This window comes from Vidua chalybeata, chromosome 3 (genome assembly GCF_026979565.1).
Source record: "Vidua chalybeata isolate OUT-0048 chromosome 3, bVidCha1 merged haplotype, whole genome shotgun sequence".
Classification (NCBI taxonomy): domain Eukaryota; kingdom Metazoa; phylum Chordata; class Aves; order Passeriformes; family Viduidae; genus Vidua; species Vidua chalybeata.
The window spans coordinates 102,343,967-102,366,037 of record NC_071532.1 but is presented as its reverse complement, the minus strand read 5'-3'; the positions used below and the strand labels follow the sequence as shown (position 1 = coordinate 102,366,037).

Here is a 22,071-nt window from a genome sequence, read left to right as displayed (position 1 = left end):
ATCTGTTGTCACTTTTTCATGTATTTAAAAACTTGCTCCCCTAATGTTTGTTTGCTTGATTTAAGGAGACTTTCTATACAATGCAAACTCCACTTTGAGCTTTTATTACGTGTTCGAGGTTGCTCTGGACATATAATTTTTGATCACAAGAATGAGACACTTTCCATAACAGTAAGTTATTTTATATTACTTCAATTGCTATAATACATAATGAATTATTATCTGTTTTAGTCTCAGACACTAGGAATGCATTGCAAATGATAGAATAAATTGTTTTTCCCTCTGCAAAATGTGATACACTAAGTTGTAATGTTATTCTGATCAAGTAATCCGTTTAATCATATAAAAGAGTTAGTTATGATTACAAGTAGAAAATTGTGAAGTATAAGGTATAGAAATGTTAGGAGTGTTATGCTTGAAATATGCAGCCATAGGAACCTCACCAAGAAATTGCTGGACTTCTATGTTTTGGTTAAGAAACTATGAAGACTGTCATGCCCACCAGGTATGCTGCTTGGAAACCCCCTACCCTTCCCATCTTGGTTTTAATATCAATTATTCCAATCAGTAGACTTCAGTAGAGATGACCAGTGATTGTTTTAGGATAAGAATACTGATGAAGTTCTATAACTAGCAAAACCAGTCATTGCAAAGGTTAAATTTAAGAGTGTATGCATAGTATGTAAAAGAACCTACGTAACAATGATTCAGCAGAAAAAGTATGTAAAAATGGCTAGATTTTGTCTGTTGAGCAGGACACGTTGGAAGAGTTTCCAAAAGCCTCAGTGAATACATGTCTGCTTAATTACATCAAACTTATCTAAAACTTATCCAGAGTGTTGGATAAGTTTCTTTCGTCCCATTTGGTGACAGTAGGATGTTGTTGAAAACAAGCAAGTACAGAAAACATTGCCATTTTAAATAGTTGCTAGATTACAAGGAGTAAATGTGGATTGGTCATCTAGTCTTCCAAAATAACTCATTCCTGGATCATTGATAGAGATGATCCAGGATATTGATAGGAAGTTCAGCAGAATTTGTGTGATTCTATAATGGCTCTAGTTGTTACTTAAACAACTTAATGCAGGAAAGCTTCAATAGGTTTTTTCTGTGTATCTTTTAACATACATCCTGAAAAGTTTTATCATGGATTTATTTACTTTTGTTTCTGTGGCGGACTTCAGTTTTAGGGATTAAGGGGAAAAATGTGCAGTAGCAACATAAATACATGCCACAGTCCTAATTAGACAGGTGAAGCACGTGTACCTGAAGATACACTAAACTCAGTTCATAAAATACCAAGTCATTACTTGGCTTTATCAGAATATATTTTTTTAATAGCTGATGTCTCACATATCTCACAAAAGAGATCTGTATTTAGTCAAGGAATGTAAGTTGCAAAAAGAAAACAATTCCCTGCAAAAAAAAGGTTTCCACTTCAAAATAATCCTTATTTGCCTGCTTAATTTGTTAAAGTCAATGCAATTAGCAGGGCAAGAAAATGCCCAAGTTTCATCTTACAGAAGTGGTGCCACAAGATGTCATCATAATCAATGTAACCAAATGGCTGTTCACAATGTTTCATGTATTCCATGTACCCCTTCCTCATTTAAAATTTGTCTGTAAATCAATTACCTGCTTTTCTATTGTGGCTGGTAACCATGGGATTTTACTGTTATGTAAACATTTATGTTGACATTTATTAAGCACTGTGTAACAGCTATTAGAAATAGAGATTTGAATAACAAAACTCCAGCAGAGTCATTCAGTCTGTTCAGTGTGTATGACTGTGATAGAAGAAATTGCAGTGATCCTAGAAATGTGTTACTAAATGGTTAGGAGCCATCCCATTCCAGAATGGCAGTTGCAGTGAAATACAGAAAAGTGTTTTCAAGTGGTCTGTTCATGTATAATGTGTTTGCTCTTAAAATTATGATTCTGTTAGTATATCTTCATCTCAGATTTAAAAATTGCTCCAATATTTTTATTTCAAGGTTCAGCCTCGAGAGGAAGAAAAAGCTGCCCGTAGTGATCTGAGATCCTTATCAGGAGGTGAACGTTCCTTCTCCACAGTTTGTTTCATTCTTTCTCTGTGGAACATTTCTGAATCTCCTTTCAGATGCATGGATGAATTTGATGTCTACATGGTATAGTTTAAACTTAAACTGTATCTCCCATTCTGATTTGCATAAATTAATGAAATAGTTGGGTTGTTACTATTTGATTAGATTGTATACTGTATTTGATTAGATTTAAAACCACTATGGTTAACTGTAAATTATAAAAAGCCCCCAGACCAAAATCAAAATCCCCCAAAGCAAAATTTGTTAGTGATCTTGTTCACTTTGTTTGGTGACTTTGGAAGCTTAATGTGTTTCTGAAGTTGGTATCCAGTAATATGAGCCTTTCTGTTAATTTACGTGCTCAAACCATTCTTCAGCACAAAAATAATAAATCAACTGGCTCTGTATTTGTCAGAGGTTGACTCTCCATATTGCTGGGACATTCTGGGCTTGGCATGTGCTTTGATTTATGCCAATTTTGGGATCAGTGTGGGGTTTCTTCAGAGCAAATGTAGCAATTGGGTTCACTGTTCACAGAAACTCATACTTCAGCTAGGAACATGTTTCCAAGATGTTGGAATGCAGAATAATGAACAATAAATACTAATGTTAGCTAAAAGTGATAAATCTTATTTTTGTGTACAGCTTCCCTGGACAGGCCACTAACCCATTTTGAAATTTATTTTCTTTTTTTTAAGATTTGTTTCCTACATATTAAATATGCAGGGTGGTATGAGTTTGAGAAAATATTTACTTCTGTGAGACAAAGATTTGATACTGGCTTATATTATTTTGTCTCAGTGTCCCTTCCTCATCAATAATTTATTTACTAGAAATCACTTAGAGGGAACAAAGATAATATAGTTTCTATTAAAGAATGTCAAGAACAGTATGCATCTAAGGTAGTGAAGCAGTTGTTTTTCAGCCAACTTTCAAATCTTAGATCCTCTTTTAAAAGTTAGTTGTGCAGAAGTTTATCCATCTTTCTTGAAAAAGATGGATATTCAGAAGTGTAGGCTTTACAAAGAGCTTGCATGTCATCTCTTCTGTAAATTATTGCACACAATTTGTCTTTCCACCACAGTGCCAGTAATGCAGCCTTACTGTCCACACATTCTGTAGTCTTGGTGTAATCACAGGGCCCCACCACATGAGGACTCCACGATGTGTTTTTGTGGGAGATCTCTGCTTCACTGAGGAACAGTGCACAGCAGTAGAGCTTTGTTGGTCCCTCCTAGTAACAGCTTCCTATTGCTCATCCTTTTCAGTAAGCCTAATGCGTAAGGTTCCATTCCAAATATTAATAATGATAATAACAATAATAATCCTAATAAAAACAAGCTCCATAATATCATAATATCATTGGTTTCATGGAGCCCTTAAATCCTTTCAGGTGATTTTTCAGTAAGGATTTTACAGGAAATATTATTCTGTTAAAGTACAGTTCATCTCAGCATAGCAATAAAGTAAGAAGTACTATATGCACATCAAAGATGATAGAAAAACACTATAAGTAGATGAATGTGTGATTTTTCTGATAGAAGCTTTCCATTGCCCGTGTATGCTAAAAAGTACAGTCTAAGAATTTCCCAGGCTATAATTCGTAGCTTTTAGATTTTTACCCTAATGTTTCTTCAGGTTTTCTTAGTTTTTATTAGTCTTATTTAGATATTTTCTTTAGCCAGCCATGACTGTATAGCAGTTAATTCTGATAGGTTTTCTAGAATCATGCTTTCTAATGTATTTATTACTGTCAGTACCACTTCCTGACAAATCTTTTGCCTTTAGGATATGGTTAGCAGAAGAATTGCCATTGACATGATTCTGGAGAGGGCTGATTTTCAGAGGCATCGACAGTTCATTTTGTTCACCCCCCTGAGCATGAGGTAATATTGTTGTGGTTTATTTCAAGACAAGAATTGCAAGGGAGTTCTCTTGCAAGAAGTGTAAGTTGAAAAAGTTGAATGTGAGGAGAATTAAATTTTGCTGTTTGTTGCAGTAGAACATAAAAAATGAAGCAGTTCTGTGAATTTAAAGGGTTTTTTTAATAAGTTTTTTTTACTCTTCCTTACATAAAGGTAATTCAGTGGGACTTGAATAAGTTTATCTGAAATAAAACAACTTCTGGAAATGTTTCATTTGTCAAACAGGCTCTTCTTAGCTTTGTATGTTCCTCTCCTCTCCCAAAAATAACAAAAGACTTGGGTTTTTTTTCTGTACTACTCTCAAGGGGTTTGTCATTTGAGTTGATACTATTTTCTGGGTTTTAATATTGCTGATCTAGAGACTCATATCTTACACCATGTTTTAAATTTGTCATCTAGTGGTTCAAAATTCTTTCATAACCTCTATATAAAACCCTGGTAGAGCCATTCCCAGTTTAAAGGGACAGTCATGTCTCTAAGCTTGTGCAGCCAATTCCTCTCTATTAACATAGTGTAACTAGTGAAGCCTGAGAAGATAATTAAAGCAGTCTTCAAAAAGAAGTTGATTTATTCCTAATTGACTTCCCTCACTAAAGTATATAAAAAGTTAAGTAGTGGTATCTGTTGTTATTTCAGTGGAAAAGCTTTTGTGGAGATTTTCTGAATCTAGTAAACACACAGGATTTTTTTGTATAGTTACTATTGAAAAAATTAGTAATTCAAGTTCAGTTTGAATTTGTTATATGGCTCCTTGTTTCATGTTCAGCAGACATTAAATTTAAGAAAAATATGAGGGCAACTTCAGGAAAAATCCATTTCGGGTAATCAGTGGAGAAGCCTGTGTAAATTTATGTTTAGTAACTTTGCTCCTTCTTAGTATGTTGTGACTGATTACATGTGTGTATAGTGTGTGCTACTTCAGTATCTGTAAGGGAAATCCTTACTTGTAGTCCACCATTTGTTCATTTGGAGGTTTTTGTAAAATAACCTTTTCTGTAGTTAAGTCAGTCTAATTGTTAGAAATCACATGATTTAAATGAGTGCTTGTCTTTACCTCAAGCTTTAATTCAAATCAGGCCTGTGAAGCCCGAACTTCACCTCATGTTACTTTTTTTTAAAACTGTCAAAGAAAAAAGGTGGAGTTATTTAAAGGAAAATATATAATGTAAAGAATCAAATGGAAGTACTAAAATTATTGGAGAAGAAACATTGTTTAAATGATGCATCCTTTATTTTTAGTTCTCTGCCTACGAGTCCCCATATTCGAATCCTCCGCATGCCAGACCCTCCAAGAGACCAAAGAACACTGAATTTCCAAAATAGAAATGATGGAGATGAAGATCAATAAGTATCTCTGTATGAATATGGTATTATATTGAAGATGAATGTGTAATAATATATGTAAAATTATTGCTTCCTGATACTGAAAAAGATGCTTAATTGTTAGATACTCTCAGGAAGATATTTCTGTATTGCTATTAATTATTTTTTAAAGGATTACTGTGTATGCACAGAACAATAAGCACAGTTTGGATGAGGAGAAAATTTTGAATATTCTGTTGATATTTTTAGCTACCAAATGTAGAATTTTTTTATCTGTTCTGATTTTTCTTCTGAAAAATTTGAAATATATTTTGTATAACTGAAATAATATTTTAATAAACTGTTTGAACTGATACTTGTGGTAATGTTTTAGTGTCTCTACACACTTAAAATTAGCATTAAGTTACAAATACTGTTTTCTTCCTAGCTATGCTTTATTTCTTAAATATGTGGTAATTAATACATGCAGTAAAATGAGTTTCATTTGTTTTCCAGTGAAACCACAGTAGCTGAACATGAGAAACTATTAGAACTTATACTTTCATAATTAGAAAAGGGAAAAATTTATATGTAGTAAATTATCTTGGTGGGAAAATAGTTCTTTCTTTCCTTTCCTAATGAGTTTGAGTGTCTTTGGACATAAGCTTAGAAACCTAGCAAGCTGTGTCTTTATAAACCTAGATTCTTAATCTTGGTGAACTGGTTCTTACACATTCTTGAGTTTCCAGGTACAGAATAAGTCTCTAAATATTAATTTTATTATCATAAATAAAGAGACACAAGTCTTTCCAATATATAGGAATGAAGTAGAATAAGAACTTTGGGAAATAATGTGTTAACTTTTCTACAGCATTGTAGACCTGTGTTTTATTTGGTCTCCCTGCCCTCTCTCCCCTCCCATGTTTCCGTGGGACTAGAGCACTTAAACTTGATTTGTTTTGATATTGCAAGCATTTACTGGGGATAAGAGGGAGAAAGAAGAACCAGATTTTTCAAACTCACTCAAATTAACCTTTTGTTCTTCTGTTCTTTTTTTTTTCTCCAGGAACTTGAAATTTTTGGCAACTCTTCAGAAAAAAAACACTTTTTAGAGTTCAGCTGCATTTCTTTTCTGTTGTTGTTTTAGGGGATGTTTTGTTGTTGTTTGATGTTACATGGCTACAAAAGCCATTGAGACTACTCAGAGAACAACATTCAGCAGTTTCTGCACTTTTTTACTGAATAGCAGTTCGTCAATAAAACCTTATTACACTGTAAGTTTTAACTTGACTTTGTAGCGTAATTTGTTTTCAGTCGCAGCATGGTGTAAAACTTGTAGGTTTCTTTAAAATATGGAAGCTAGGTAAGACTTGAAGGAAATACACCTTATATAATCATGGGACCATAAAAAATGCTGAATTGAAAGGGACCCATCAGCTGTGTTATGTTGCTAGTTGACTTCTGGCAAGTTGAAGTCCTGCATAAGGAGAAGGGCAGTTGAGCTGGAAGTGTCCCTTAGTTCCTCCGGTCTATAGTAGATTGCCAAGATGACATTGCATTATTTGTATGTTGATTCTTACTTAGAGGCTTGCAACTGTGCCATTGCCAACTGTAGGCTCCATGCATTACATCCCTGCCATGACTTAAAATGCCACCTCGCCCACTTCTGCCCTGCCCATCCCTCTTGAACAGCCTGTAACCATCCAACAGGGCACTCCAATCACAGGACTAAGCCGATAGTTTCACTTACACCAGTGATATCAAATCTCTGGGATTGGGCCAAAGGCTTGTGACAGTCTTGTTCCTCATGCTGTGTGCATTAGTATAGAAACATTCGGCTGTGGTGCTTTGCAGCCAACAAACCTGAAGGAGATGGAGGGATCCCATTCATTTTCTCAAGTCCTTGCACACCATGCCATTGCTCCCCACTTGCAAGCCTGATTTTGTCCCTTTCCTCCTTCCAAGCTAGTTTAAATTTCTGTCAATGAGCTCTGCTGGCTCCTGTCCTAGAGCTCTTTTGCCCCTCTGAGATAGGTGCATCTCATCAGGCGTCAATAGAGCAGGTGTTCAATAAATCATCCCATGGTAAAAAAATGAAATTTTTTTGCTTACACCAGCCTTGGAGCCATGTGTTGGCCTGGTGGATCTGCCTATTCCTGTCAATATTACTCCTTGTTACCAAAAGGATTATGGAGATCGCTATGTCTGTTTCTGATCCTTCAGCCTTCAACCCAAGGCCCTGTAGTCTCTTTTGATTGTTCTCGGAATTCTCTTTGTTTTTTCGTCACTGCTGGCTTGAACAAGCAATAGTGGATAGTAATCAGAGGGCCTTACTAGATTGGAGAGTTTTCCAGTAATTGCTGTTACCCATGCCCCTGGGAGCCAGCAGAATTCCCCATGAGTTGGTCTGGTCTGCATATCAAGGCCTCCCTCACCTTCTTCCCCTTAGAGGGAGTCTCCTATTACTGCTACCCTTCTTTTCCTGTTAACAGAGGAGGTCTTCATGCGGGGTACAGGAGGTGTTGCTTTAGGAGGCCCCTCTGTCCCAGTAGGACCTTCTCCCACCTCATCATCTGACCTTGTTCCAAAGCCTCATACCTGTTGTAGAAGGTTCCAGTCCTACTTGTTTTCAGGAGGAGGAGGAACCTCCTCCCAGTATATGGAGTGACCTGCTTCCAGCCTTCATCTTGAGCAGACCCTTGACTAAAAGAGCCTTGACTAATTACCCTGCAGGGTTCTGAGTCCACCTGCTTCTCCACTACAATGGAGGTTTGAAACTCCTGGGAGTCTTGATACTGTGGCATCTCTGTAAATAACCTGTCTTGTGCTTGTTCACTCGAATACCACATAGCCTGGTCACTTCCTCCTGCAGCCCCTTCACCTGGTGACAGCTCCTCAACCACAGCACACCTTCTGCAAAAGAACTGCCTTGCAGGGAGGCATCAGGCACTCCTGTGACCTGCACAGCTACCTCAGCACTGTCCAGAGGCCTCTGACACAGCCAGTTCAGTGATCCAGCAGCTGCAGGGGAGTGAGCCCTACGCCGTGTCATCCATAATTGGGGAAGCTTCCACTAGTACACAGATACAGCTGGGGCTGAAGGGCTCTTTTTGTGCTCTTCTTCACCAGGCACTGAGGCTGTTTGCCTCTACAGGCAGACCTCAGACAGCCCAGGGTAATGGGCAGACTCCCAGCACGTGTGAGGAGGTTACTGACAAAGAGGACCAGGCTTTTTGTTAATGTGCATGCTGCAAGAGACAGCGGTCATCAATTGAAGTGGGGAGGTTCTGGCTGAGTAAACCAGGAGGGATTGTTCATGGTGAAGGTAAGAGGTATTTGAGCATGTTATGCAAACAGGCTGTAAAATCTCTGTCCTTGGAAGTTTTTGGAGTCTACTGAATAGACTCCTGCATCTCCTTCAAGCAGAGAGCTGGGCAAGAGATCTGTGAAGGTCCTTGCCCATCTGAACAATTCTATAATTCCATAATTCAAGGTACTTACACCTTTAGGATTATATGAAGATACTGGGGGGCACCTTACAAAGTGCATGCTTGGCAAAACTTGTCTGGAACCAGCAGGTCAAGGGAGGTGATTCTACTCCTCTACTCTGCTGTTGTGAGATCCTGCCTGGAGTACTGCCCCAGGTCTGGGGCCCTCAACATTGGAAGAGCATTGACCTGCTGGAGCAGGATCAGAGGAAGCCACAAAGATGCTCAGAGGGCTGGAGAACCTCTGCTATGGAGACAAACTGAGAGTTGTGTCTGTTGAGTCCAGAGAAGACTCCAGAAAAACCTCGTGACACCTTCCAGTACTTAAAGGGGGTACAAGAGAACTGAAGAGGGACTTTTTACAAGAGCCCGCAGTGACAGGACGAGGGAGAGTGGCTTTTAACTAACAGGTAGTAGATATAGATTAGATATTAGGAAGAAATTCTTTATTTTGAGGGTGATAAGACACTGGAATAAGTTGCCCAAAGAAGTTGTGGACACCCCATCTCTGGAAGTGCTCAAAATCAGGCTGGGTGGGGTCCTGGGCAACCTGTTTTAATGCAAGATGTGCCTGCAGGGGGTTGGAACTGAATCATCTTTAAAGTCCCTTTCAACCCAAACCATTCTTTGGTTCTAGGACATGATCATGAGCCACATGTTGAGCTTGACTCGATTTTGTTATGAAAGTGGAGTTGGTTTTAGACCTTCTTACAGTTTGAGATAAAATGGCATTCCATTATTTCCTCCTGATTCTTTTCAGTATAAAAAAAAAAAAATGGCAAGAGTGCAGAGGCAGAAAACAGTAAAGCATTTATCTTCATTAGTCTTCTATAATGAGTTGTGTGGAGAAAAGAGATTAAGGAAAATGAATGCATTCCTACTGAGCTTACACTTCAGCTTTCTCCCAAGCTTTTATAGACTTACTTAAAATATTGGAGGAGATGGCAACAATTCTGCTCTTTCGTTCAAATCAGTACTTGGTATTTGTTCTAATCTACCCTTGTACTTGATGAAGATGTGTTCCTGACTGTATAATTATTATAAGCATATTTTCATGGTGGAGAATTAATTCTGAATAAACAATTACCAAAGCCCTTGCATGGATGCACTTATTTTTGCAGTGATCCTACTAAGGTCTCAAAACTATCATATTCTTGGTTCTTTAAATACAGAGTTTACTGTAGTGGCTACCTGTAGAGAAGATTGCAGTGCTGATGTTGTGTTTTTGAGTTTGACTGTGTTTTTGAGTTGTTGGCCATTTTCGATGGCAGTGCGTTGCTTAATGCTGCACTAAAGTAAATGGAGCCTGTCTAGCTACATAAATTCAAGCTGCAGGGAAACACTGATTGAGAAATTGCTTCTCATATATGTAAACCAGAGGCATAAAATCTGAGAAGTATTCAATGTGGGCATATCATTGTCAGAAGTATGTAATTTCTAGAATCTGTATTTTAAGTTACAGCCAAATGCATGAAGCATACTTCTCCCTAATTTGCTAAGGCTAGTCTAAGTAAAATTCTGGTGTAGAAAATGTAGTTGACATTTCTGCTTTTGCTGTTTGGAATACAAAGCAACTGAAAAATGATAGTATGGCTGTGGTTGTGGCAGCAAGGGATTCTGTGATCCCCCCCTCACAACAATTCTTAGCAAGCTGTGTAAAACTGCTTTTTGTTGCTTGGGTTTTTTTTCCCTTTAATTTTAAGATGAGCTTTGCTTTTCAAATTTGAAAATACAGAGAATTATTTGATTTATGTCATGTTTTATTGTTTGATTTTTAGCTATTAAAAGTACGGTGTTGTTTCTTCATAAGGTAAGGAAGAAATATCAAACATGCAATTGTAAGATGCTCAGATTGCTTTTTTTTTTTTTTTTTCTTTTAATCCAGCAAGCAACCAACTGTTTAAAGCATCAGGGAAATGGGGCATAGGAAGGTTTTTCATCTGCAGTTTCTGCAGTCTGATAGTTCTTCATTCTTTCCCAAAGCTGTGCAGAATTTGTAACAGGATAGAGATAAACTTGATTTGTGCACATAGAATTGAAGAGGAAGTTGGTTCTCCTCACTATCCCTCCTTTATCATCATACTTCATGGTTAATTTATCAGTAGTGATTTTTAACATCATGTCTGTTTATATTAAACACCAAGTAGTTTAGTGTCAGATGCTAAGAGGGAAATCTCTTACTTCAGGAGGGAAAAAACATTAATAACCAGGTTTAGGTCGAGCAGATAAACTGTGTTTCATTTACACAGCTTAAAAATCAGCACAGGTTTAGTATCTGTGCTGGTAAATCTTAGCAGTAGCATCTTAGAGTATCAACAGCTGCTCCAGCCTTAACTACAAGAACTACAACTTTTGGTTTTGTATAATATGACTCTTCTAGTGAGTGAGTGTAAAGTAGTTTTCTTCATGCTTCAGTAATGAAATACATGTTTCCCAGTGTGCAGTGACAGATAATTAAAGAGATTGAACTTTTTCCTTTTTTATTACCATGCTGACGACATGAAATAAGAATTAGGGGAAAAGGTCAAATGTTATAAATTTATTTTGGGACATATATATTGCAACCTCTGTGGAAGCTTTTGAAAATTCTGGCAAAGATCAATACACTTCCAATAAAACCTTTAAACTTGCAATAAAACAATGTTTTAAACCTTATATATATATATATTTATATATATTCTTAATTAAAGGGTTAATTTTAGCAGGATTTTCTTTTTTTTTTTTTTAATATACTGCATTCCTCTGACATAGCTCTTTCCAGATTGAAGGGATGCAAATGAGGTAAGAATTAAGGCAAACCTAAAAGGCATGCAAATGAAGTACATTTATATCCACTGACAATACAAGCACGTGTGGATCAGACTTGGGAGCCGAGAAGCTCTTCCCTTGTCTGTCCAGTACTACTTTACAGCAGAATGGTGACATGATTTATAATAAACAGTTAACATTACCATGGGAATTCAGTGTCACTAACATTACTCAGTCTAGGAGACACAGAGCTAGCATCAGTAAAACATGAACAATAAATAATATAATTCACTGCAGCACAGGCCTGCAGCACAGGATTCAGAGGAAAAGGGTTGTTATGAAATGACATTGCACACATCACATTGTGGCAGTTTATTTTTATAATATATACTTTTAAAATTCTTTAGCAAATGACATTCTCATGCACACAAGTGTTTCAAACACAAGAAGCAAGTCCATTTATAGGTAGTCCAAGCAAATTTTTGTGTGTGTGGAAATAGCTGCAAACTGAATGGAACATTAAACTTCTGTGCAGTCTATGACGCGTCGTACACAAGCTCATTTTTGAATGTCACACTGCAGGAGTAATACAATGGACGGATCACTCTTTGCAGCTTCTTTGAACTCATCCAGTGTGATCTGATCGTCTTTGTTCTTATCCATCTTACTGAAGATCTTGTCTACCCGTTGCTCAGGCGTCAGACCATCCTCATTCATTTTCATCATTATCACAGTGCCCACCATTTTGTAGATGGCCTTTGGAAAGAAACCAAATGGAAAATTCAACATGAAATTCAATCTAATTTTTTGATGTGATCAAATTCTGGAAATATGTTCTAACAATATAATGATTGCAAGTTTCTCTAAAGATTGTTTTTGGTTTTTCTTTTGCTTTTCTTTCTGAGGGCCCAAAGTCCAGATACTTAAAACAGGCGAGAATATATTTTACTTTCTTTAGATGTAGATTTATTTTGATGGTTACATTTTGCATCCCGGAATGAATTTCTTTGGCTTCCTGTTTCACAATGTAAAATTCTTGTAACTAACTCTCTGGATCAATTGTTTAGTTGAAATATTTAACATAAATTCTGAATAATTAGTTTTAGAAGTCACCACCCTTAAAGAGGTTTCTGTGTACATGTGGGCACAATCTGGTATTAACTACTGTGGCAAGTTGCCGGCAGATGACGCAGGTGGTAAACTTTATCCTTCCTCTTACAAATTGTGGTCATCTTAAAGCCCATCTGTGACAGCTCACTTAAAATAGCATGTTGTTATCCCTGTAAATTTCTGTAATCATCTGAAGTTAATCTACAGTCAGGCTTCAGCTACTTGAGCTACAGTTCAATAATTTCATGGGTGTCAAGTGAATGAGATGAGCTTTGTAAATCCTGTGCTGTTCTTGTGATTAATCCATTCATCAGGGAAAAAAAATCTCAGGATATTTAAAAGCTTATATGCACATATGTACTCTCCAATTCATATGTAATTCTCCAAGATTACATCTATTACCAAACACGTTAGTGTGCTAACATGTTAGTGTGCAAACCACTTGGGCACCAGTCAGTGCAGGATTAATGTGTGTAATGTGCATTTAATGTACCATACAGCTTCTGGTAAGCCTGAAATCTAAAGTCTGTGTGAACAAGGAATCAAATTTTATTAACATTGTGACATTTTTGAATGTCATATTGATCTTACCTCTATAATTTCCAGCATTTCCACTCTTGTAATTTTACCATCACCATCCAAGTCGTACATGTTGAAGGCCCAGTTCAGCTTTTGCTCAAAACTGCCTCGTGAGGTGATGGACAGGGCACAAATGAACTCTCTGAAGTCAATGGTCCCATCTCCGTTTTTATCAAAGGTTCGGAAGGCATGCTGGGCAAACTTAGAAGCATCTCCATATGGAAAGAACTGCAAAATAATATATAGAACTGTGTTAATGCAAAGGAGTGAGCTGTATACGTGACTGCAAAACACCAAAGTGAGGCATTTATGAAGAGTGGCTGGTGAGCTTTGTGGGAAACTGAGGATCTGCAATGTAAGGTTCCCTAACGGTTACACTGGAATGATTATTAAAAACTTATTTCTACAAAAATTGCTCAGGTTTCCACAAGCTATAATACAAATACATATAATGCTACTTTAAAGCTAAATTAACTAGATGAATCTTAAAATGAAGTTGAGTGTAAATGGCAGATTTTGTGTAATATTCTCTGACTATGAAATAAAGAAGCCAGGGTGCATTCTAAGAGAATTTTAACCAGCTCTTGACATGTTGCAACCAAGTATATGTGTGGGATTGTTGTTATATAACTTCATATATTTAAAAAAAAATCCACATGTAACATAAAAAACCCACATGAACATATGTTCCGTTCTGCAAACCAGCATTCAAGTACACAAGATGAAAACAGATTCAGTTAAACAATACAGTTTAAACACAATGCTTTTAGTGTTTAATATCCTAATATCCTTCAGTGAACACTGTAATCGACTGTATCTTAACAGAGTATTTTAAGTGACCAGAACATGTAGGTTTTCAGCTGATATATTTTCCCCTCAGGAAGTGTATGGTTTAAGACATTTGAGCAGGTAGTTGTTCTTTCTGTGGGCCCAACTCAAGAAAACACACCACTAAAGAAAGGGAGTTTTAAACCAGTGCTGAACTCCTATTGAAGTGCAGGGACCATACACTAACAGTGTTTGTTATTATATTCCCAGCAAATTTTTATGGAGGCGTTCCTGCTCCTAAAATATAAACATGCATTACTCCCCATATGAGAGCCATCTTATTTTGTTCATTTTAAAATTCCAATTATTATTAAGTACTGCATTTATAATGTAAACTTGAAGGAAAGTCTTCAATGGCAGCTGAAGTGGAACTGCATTTTACAATTTTCCATTTCCCCATCCAGAGCTGTGTCTTGCCTTAAAAATGCAAAACTTAGAGCTCAGCCAGCTGCTTGCACTATGTGGCCATGTGGATCATGTCAGGAGCCACTGCTGTGTTGCCACATGGGTCCCAACCTGAAAGTTTCCTTTCAACTTTCTGTTTTCCCTGAAAGATCATTTGGTATTGTCTCCTCCTGAAAAATTGCCTGTAGTCAACCCAAGCCCTATTTCTGTTTTGATAATCAGACTGATGGAGGGGTCAAGGTGTAGATCCTTCCTACTTTCTGCTTTCTGGCCATTAAAAATGATCATGATTGGGCTCATCAACAGATACAAAGATATCTGGCTTCTCTGATGCAATTTAGGATTTCAGTGGCTGCAGTTGCCAGACTTTACTCAATTGTTCTTCTAGTGACAGCCTCAACCTTTTGTCAAAGCAAGGAGAGCTCCCTCCATGGGAAGGCTACTTGGGCTCACAGCCTGGCATTCAGGGTCAAAACAAAGTTTGCAAATGTTGCCCAAAACCTGAATGTTATTTTCAGGTTCCTCACTGCTTCCTCTCATCCATGACCCAGCTCCCCCTCCAATTCCTGCTCCAGCTCCGAATGTTAACATAGGTGATATGTAGCGTATGTGTAGAATGTGCGCTTCTCCAGTCCCCTGCTGAGAGGTTAAGAAAAGGCTCTCATGAGCGGTATTCCCCCACCTTTTCTTGAGAGTCTGCTGGCTGTTCAAAGCTGAAAGGACAAATCTTTTGCTTTTTAAATCTGTGCTACGAGTATCCTGTGATGCATACAGAACAAAACACTTCAAAATTTTACAGTCTTTCCAAGTATTTTTCTCAGAGCTGCCTGCTTCGGAGGATGCTGCCTGATCTCTGTTCCTGTGACTGTCACTCTACAGTCTCTATAAAAGAAAGGTAAATACCTGGAGGGAACTGAGACTGTTCTTTTTGCTGCCCAGAAAACCAAAATTCAGAAATTATGCAAACATACTGGTGAGACCAAAGAACAAAAGTACAATGAAAAAGCACGCCTACACAAAAGGTGAAGAAGTGTCAGACACCCAAAAACATGTAAGATCCAAAAACAAAGTGGGGAATTAGGTTGGGTCAGTGGCTGGAGATCCTGAAAACCATTTTTAAGTTGTTCTGGAACATATTTTTCAGTCTCCCACTGGAGAAGCATCAGCAAGCTGTGCCTACCTCTTTGCTGGTCAAACCATTAGCCTCATGTAGCAGTTAGAAAAACATCCTTCTAATTTTTTATCATAGACAAGACCATGCTTTTTTTCTTTTTTGAGGTGAAGAAGACAGTGGCACTGCTCAGCTAAGTCTTGGCCTTCACAGCATCATATGGAACTGTTACCTTTTAAAAATTTTTTTTCCTATTTGTCTTCCTGTAGGGAGTAAATGCAATAAAATGTCCTTTAGTGACTGAAGGCACTGTTCTCCAGTCTGTACCTGCTGGTTTGTATTATTTTTAGCTCAGAACAACCCAAAAACATTGTCAAAACTTGTTTAAAAACCTACTTGAAGATTTCCATTGGCCTATTTTGAAACTATTCATAAATAAGACATGAAGTAAAGAAAATGAAAACAATTACAGAGCAAAAGATGCCAGCTCTGGTAAAACATTTTTTTGACTATTAAAACACAGTGAGGTCTTAGCAAAGTACAAAGGCACAGACTTTAACTACTTTCAGAGCAGCCTGAGCCAAGTGGCAATGGGAGACAGGGATCTCTGAAAGACAAACACCACTTTTTTGTCAGAGGGAATATGAGGAGGGTGGTTTAGTCTGCCTCTCACATAAGCTCAGTAAATACTTTAGAACAAAAGTAAAGAAACACAACTGGGATTTTCAGATACAGCTTCAGCTTTCAGTGTTCCATGCAAAGCCTTGACCAGGTAATCAATCTACACATGAAAGCAACAAGTTTCCTTCTACTGCAACTTGCCACTGAAAAGGGCGGTCCATGCACCAGCATTGTCTCCCGATTTACCCTTTTTGTCCAAAAATCAAGACAAACGATACCACCCAGTTCCATGGGTATAACCCAACACTGTTCAATCCTTTGTTTCTGCTTCTCTAGCCTCATCTAGTGAAAGGCCTCTCTCCTCTAGAGAAAGGTGTTCCTGCCCATCCCAGGAGGTTGGAACTAGATGATCTATAAAGCCCCTTCAACCCAAACCATTCTAGGATTCATCTCTTGCTTCATCTGTGTATTTTCTAACCAGTTAGATCAACATGCTGGGGTGTGAACAAAGTGCTGTCTCTACAGTCAACTGCCAATTAAGAAAAGTAAAAGGAAGATTTAAAAATTCCCTTAATCTGCTTTGAAATTTTGTAGAGGATTTTCTTGCAGATTCTTAGCTCCCACTGTGTTTCTAGACACTTTTCTGGTGTATGGGGGCATTCAATCAGTCCTGAAATCAGAATATCTAGCGAATAACACCTACAAATTGTACATAACTCTTGAGGAAACTGATCAAATACCAGGAAATATTTATCTGTTTGGCTGCAACTGCTTTAGCCTCTTTGAAGTGATGCTGTTCCCAGGTAAGCCAGTGATCAATTAATTCAGATCATCTTTGTGAGGAAATTATTGCAAAAGCATGAAGCATATGCTAAAGCATATGACTAAAATTTTAGCACGTGGCTAAAACAAAATTTTAACATGGCTAAAGAAAAAAAAAAAAACAAACCAAAATCAACTTCCCCAAATTCCCCAGTGATAGGGAGGGGTTAGGAAAGAAAAGGTTTCTCCATCCTTAATAGAACGGGGTAGAGTGAATCTATAGACTGGCCTGAGTAGTGCTTTGTTTTCCACATGACGTTTTATCATGGGATATGGGGATGCATTTCTATTAAAGGGAAATTCTGCTATAAAATAGAGAAAACTAGAATTACAGTAGTGTACAGAAAGCAGGGCACTCTGCCTACACATGCCCCGGTGACAACTCTGTCGCTGATGTAAGGTCACAGCTTCCAGAGCTGGTGGGAGCTGGAACACAGAATAGGAGGTGGGAAAGCAGGACATGGCACAGAGCTTCTGTAACCCAGGCTTGGAGAGGATGGAAGAAGCAGCTGCTGATTCCCTTGTCAGAGGAGATGGGGCTCATCATGGGACAGATCTGGGCCTCAGCACTACCAGCTCTGCCGAGAGCTGAAGCAGAGAAGGGGAATGAGGGGGCACAGCCAGTGCAACGAGCAGAACAAGCATTGTCAAGGGCCAGCACATAAAAACAAGCCAAGCTGTTGGCTCTCATGGGAAAAACCTTAAATATTGGATGCTCTTATGCTTTAGGAAGGAGAAACCTACCCTTCTTATCTACTTTATTAGTGTTTTATTTTGTAAGTCTGCTAGGCATCCATGTTAACTTTGTAAGTAAAGAACATGAGCACTTTGAGAATCAGAAAGTTTGGCTGCTTTTGAAGCACAGACAGGTGTTTTTTAATAGCAAACCTCTTAAAGTTGAACCCAGATACTGACAGCTGCTGGTCTAGCTTGGTCTTATAGCTCCTCAGAACTGAGGTCATTGGGAAGGATGCTTATCATGATGGGGAGCAGGTTTCTCCTCACTAATTTTCCAAGAAGATGAAGGTCTGGATTCCTGCCAGAAGCACAACCAGGGAGTTGATGAGATAAGAAAAAAGATTACTCTTAACTGTCTCCTTTAGGAAAAAAAAAAAAAAGAAATTTACTACAATGCACTATACTTTTGCACTTCTGTTAAGACACCAGAAGGGGAAGAGGTATCCAGGCTGTGACTGCCAGGACCTGTTGGGAAGGCTGTGCCATGCTGGTACCAGGGTGACCTGGAGGCCTGCAGCCTGTCCCTGCCACCACCTCTTTATAAAATTGAAAACTGATGCAACAAAGGCAGAACTAGGTCAGCACAAAAAGACACAGCCACATATCTGTCATGTTCTGGAAGAGGTCTGACTGCTGCACTCTCCAGCACATCTGTAGTGTAAGGTAGAAATATCCCACCTAAGGCAGAAATATCCCAGACATCTGGCTTCAGCCTGCCAGAGGATCCCAAAGAGAAGGGACCATCCACAGCTGTGGGTCTGTAGTTCTAGCAGCAGCTAAAGCACAGCGCTGAGCCTTTGGAGAAGATAATCTTATGGACCACCAAAAAATCTAAATCTAAATCTAAATCCAAATCTAATTCTAAATGTCTCTTTAGATCCAGGACTCAGTTCTCCATGTGTAAATCTGTGAGCTGTCCCCACCTCAGAGGTGCACTGGGAGGATAAATAGAAAAAAAGATTTGTGATGATTTCAGATGCTGCAGCAGTGGAAGTCACAGAGCTGGCAAGAACTGGGGAGAGCTGCCAAACCTCATGGATGTTTGCTCATGTCTCTGCTCAGTAGCTTTAGTGCTGTGAGCACATGTGCATGCAGAGACACATGGGGAGGTTTGTAAACAGCTGTTCGTTCTTTACATAAAGAAGACGTATTTAGATACTTAGCATTAGTATTAGATAGTATTAGTATTTAGAGCCAAGAAATGTAACTTCTTCTGTTGGTTCACCTGGAAAATTCCCAACTTGTACAGGCTGAAGTGGGATCAGCAAAGAGTTTGTGTCTCACCTAGACCTCAAAGATTGTGCCTAGCCCTTGCACTATGATTAAGGACTAAGCTGCTCTGTCTTTCAGGTCTTTTAACCACCACAGAAATGCTCATTTGAAGAATACGGAGAAGAAATATTTGAGAATTTAGGAGCTGACCATGAATTATCAATAGCAGTTCCTTTCAGTTGTGTAAGACATGAGTTAAGAGACCAGAGAATAAGCACAAACCACAGGCTAAGATAAGACTCTAAATAGCTAGAATATACCAAGAGATTGGAGGAAGATGGATGGGAAAAGAGGAGCCATGCTTCTTCCTCACAAACACTCATCTGGCATGGTCTACCTCTATAAAACCATTAAACATGAAAAGTTAATCTTTATATTCACATTTGTGGGGAATTAGTCATTAACTAGCAGGAAATGAATCGATTTTCAATCCCAGATTTTCTCTGATTAGATTTGGACAATAAGAAACCTAATTGAGCTGTGGTACTGCTATAGGTCAATACACCAGCAGCTCAGCTATTACTCAGTGCTAATAAAAAAAAAATCTTCAGGGAGAATTCTCATCAAAACAATTAGTATTGCTGGTGCTTAACAACACAACTACCACAAGAGAAATGTTATTTCTCTTGGAACTTCCTTAACTGAGCAGCAGCACTGAAACTATTTATTTTAAGTTTGGCACAGTCTTCCACTACTCCAAGGTCAGAGACAGCACAGGGCTATCAGGATCCTGCTGTATTGTGGCTCTCTCCTGGCCTAATTACAGCTTCAGTTTTCTTGACACCGTGTTATCTCTCCAGGAATTGGGAACATACCAAATGGAGGATACACTGAGACATAGCCTTTTTTTTTCCCCTCCTTCCCCTTGCCCCCACCAGTAAAGATCATCTGACTTCTTTTCATTTCTGAAAGAGACTTTTTTTTCCCCAGTGAATTTTAGTTCCCAAGGTTCAGAGTATTAACTTGAATGCTATGCCTGCTGTGTTGTGAAGTCCTTAGTGCAAATTTCCCAAAAGAAAGGGCTATAGAAGCATAAGTAAGAGCCATTTCCAGCCAAAAAGGGATTTGAAACACGAGTCACTAAAGTCTGAGACAACCATCTCATGAATATACAGATGGAACTACAGAAAAAAATACGTGTGCCTGAAATATCTGACTGTCTCATATACTTATGTAATGTGTCCTCCTAAAATTCCTCTACATATGGAGTTGTTATAGCCTAGTACTGCAGAAAGGAAACTGCAGAGAGAGAAGGAAAATGGCTGTAGCTGGGCCTATCAGAGAACTGATACTTCCCAAAAGGGAGAAGAGGTAAGGGAATGGAATGGACCCCAAAAGGGGAGAGTTGGATGGCAGCAAAAACAGCAATAGTTGACATAATACAGAACAGACAGGTGGGCAACAACTTGGTGTGATCATTTTTTCCCCTGTTGTCCCTAAGCACATCTATTGACTTTTATTTTCAGTATTGAGTTTGAAAGCAATCCAGCAATTCACAGAGGAGCTGTACTGAAATGAAGTTTTCAATCATTTAAAATCAGGCGTGCATTTTTAACTACTGCAAGGTCCGTTTCAAAGCTTTTCTTCTGCAATGAAGCTGAGAGCAGATAGGTTTTCAGGTAGCCTTGCAAAAATTCTGTACAACCTGACCTATGAGATTCATCCCTCTGTAACCCTTCCAATTCTGTTCTTATGAAGATTAATAATAAAAAAAGACTCTTTTACCACAGTGCAGTTTTAAGAAGACAGCTTTCCAAGAGAATGTATTTTTGTCCATATATATCCTTCTCAAATAACATAAACCCTTTCAAAGGTCAAGGCCAAGGCTTATAAGCCCAACAGGATATAAAAACCTTGAAATACCAGCATTCTGGTGCAAGGGATCATGTATCTATACCTATATATACACCTAGAGAATCTATATGTGTATATCTATAGAGACATACATCAAGGGGATGGACTAAATCGGTTCTTGCTTAGAAATGGGACAATACTGTTGAACTCACTGATGTTTAAGAAAACCCACTTTTATTTACAGGAAGTGCTGTGCATATTTGCAGTTCCACACAGATAACTGTTATTATTGCTGTTATTGATAGTCACAGTATCTAGGAATCTTGGTTGAGCAGCATTTGGATAACATCTAAACCTCAACATGTAAGAAAGGGGAAAATACAGTGCAAGGAGGCTGGAAGCCATTTATTTGTGACTTGAAAGCATTTTCACAATGGTAGGGGAGAAGACAGGAATGGTGCAACCCATTGTGTCACCTCCTGGTAACTAAGAAGCTGCACAGGCAGGCCTAGAATAAACCACAGGTATTCAAGCAATGACAGCTCTCAGGTACACTTGGCTTTAGCCTCCCAGACCAGCTTCCCTAAGGGGAAGATGTTTTGAACATTTGAGATTTTCAAAGGATGTCAGGAATCATAAAAAGGAGCATCACATTCTTTTTCCTTGTCTAAAATGGTGCAAGAAGGGAAAATCTTCATAGTACAAATTTTATTTTTTCTATCATATGTGTTCTTTTCTTTCTGTAGAAAACCTCCCTGTGGGCCATATAGATAACTGCTTTCACATAGATTTGCCACCTCCCTGAACATGCTGTTGCTGTGCTGGTACTGGCTGTGCTCAGCCAACGGAGACAAAATGTGCGTATTGATACTAGTGATACTCAGTACTAGATGGTTCCCAAAAGTGTCTCTTTTTTAGGGAACAGGCCAGCTAAAGAAGACAGTGTCATGCTACAGAGTAGCGTTCCTCCCACATTTCATCCCAATCAACTCCAATCAACTCTTGGGGGTTGCAGATTTTTGTGATATTCCATGAACTGGATCTTCAGAGAGGGAAAATTACCCACAGATTCTGTTTCCTCAGTAACTTTGTACCAGGGTAACTTTGTATTATCAGCTTCCAGTGGGTTTCTATGGGTTTATCCACTCTACCAGGTATCAGACATGATCACAAGGGCTTATTTTAGGGAAATCCATAAACGTATTACTAAGAACTGGAACATGATGCTTGTTGACTTAGAGCATGGCAAATGAGAGGAAAGATTG

The 22,071-nt window shown here is 38.4% G+C and overlaps 2 protein-coding genes across 11 annotated transcripts in view; one reads left to right on the top strand and one right to left on the bottom strand.

Moving 5' to 3' along the window:
* The window catches only part of SMC6 (structural maintenance of chromosomes 6), a 39,993-nt gene extending 33,413 nt beyond the window's left edge, over positions 1 to 6,580 (top strand). For 7 of the 9 annotated variants that reach the window (XM_053937320.1, XM_053937315.1, XM_053937316.1 and 4 more), the window contains 5 exons: positions 66 to 171; positions 1,995 to 2,147; positions 3,852 to 3,949; positions 5,228 to 5,344; positions 6,357 to 6,580. In XM_053937320.1, the coding sequence (XP_053793295.1) occupies positions 66 to 171; positions 1,995 to 2,147; positions 3,852 to 3,949; positions 5,228 to 5,336 (466 nt within the window). In that variant the 3' untranslated portion in view covers positions 5,337 to 5,344; positions 6,357 to 6,580. Of the gene's footprint in view, positions 1 to 65; positions 172 to 1,994; positions 2,148 to 3,851; positions 3,950 to 5,227; positions 5,356 to 6,356 lie in introns of all 9 variants that reach the window. The other 2 variants (XM_053937319.1, XM_053937318.1) reach the window with 2 other exon arrangements.
* Positions 6,581 to 11,241: 4,661 nt separating this feature from the next.
* The window catches only part of VSNL1 (visinin like 1), an 84,690-nt gene continuing 73,860 nt past the window's right edge, over positions 11,242 to 22,071 (bottom strand). For both annotated transcript variants that reach the window (XM_053938781.1, XM_053938782.1), the window contains exons 3-4: positions 13,228 to 13,443; positions 11,242 to 12,282 (exon numbers count right to left, since the gene is read on the bottom strand). In XM_053938781.1, the coding sequence (XP_053794756.1) occupies positions 12,085 to 12,282; positions 13,228 to 13,443 (414 nt within the window). In that variant the 3' untranslated portion in view covers positions 11,242 to 12,084. The remainder of the gene's footprint in view (positions 12,283 to 13,227; positions 13,444 to 22,071) is intronic.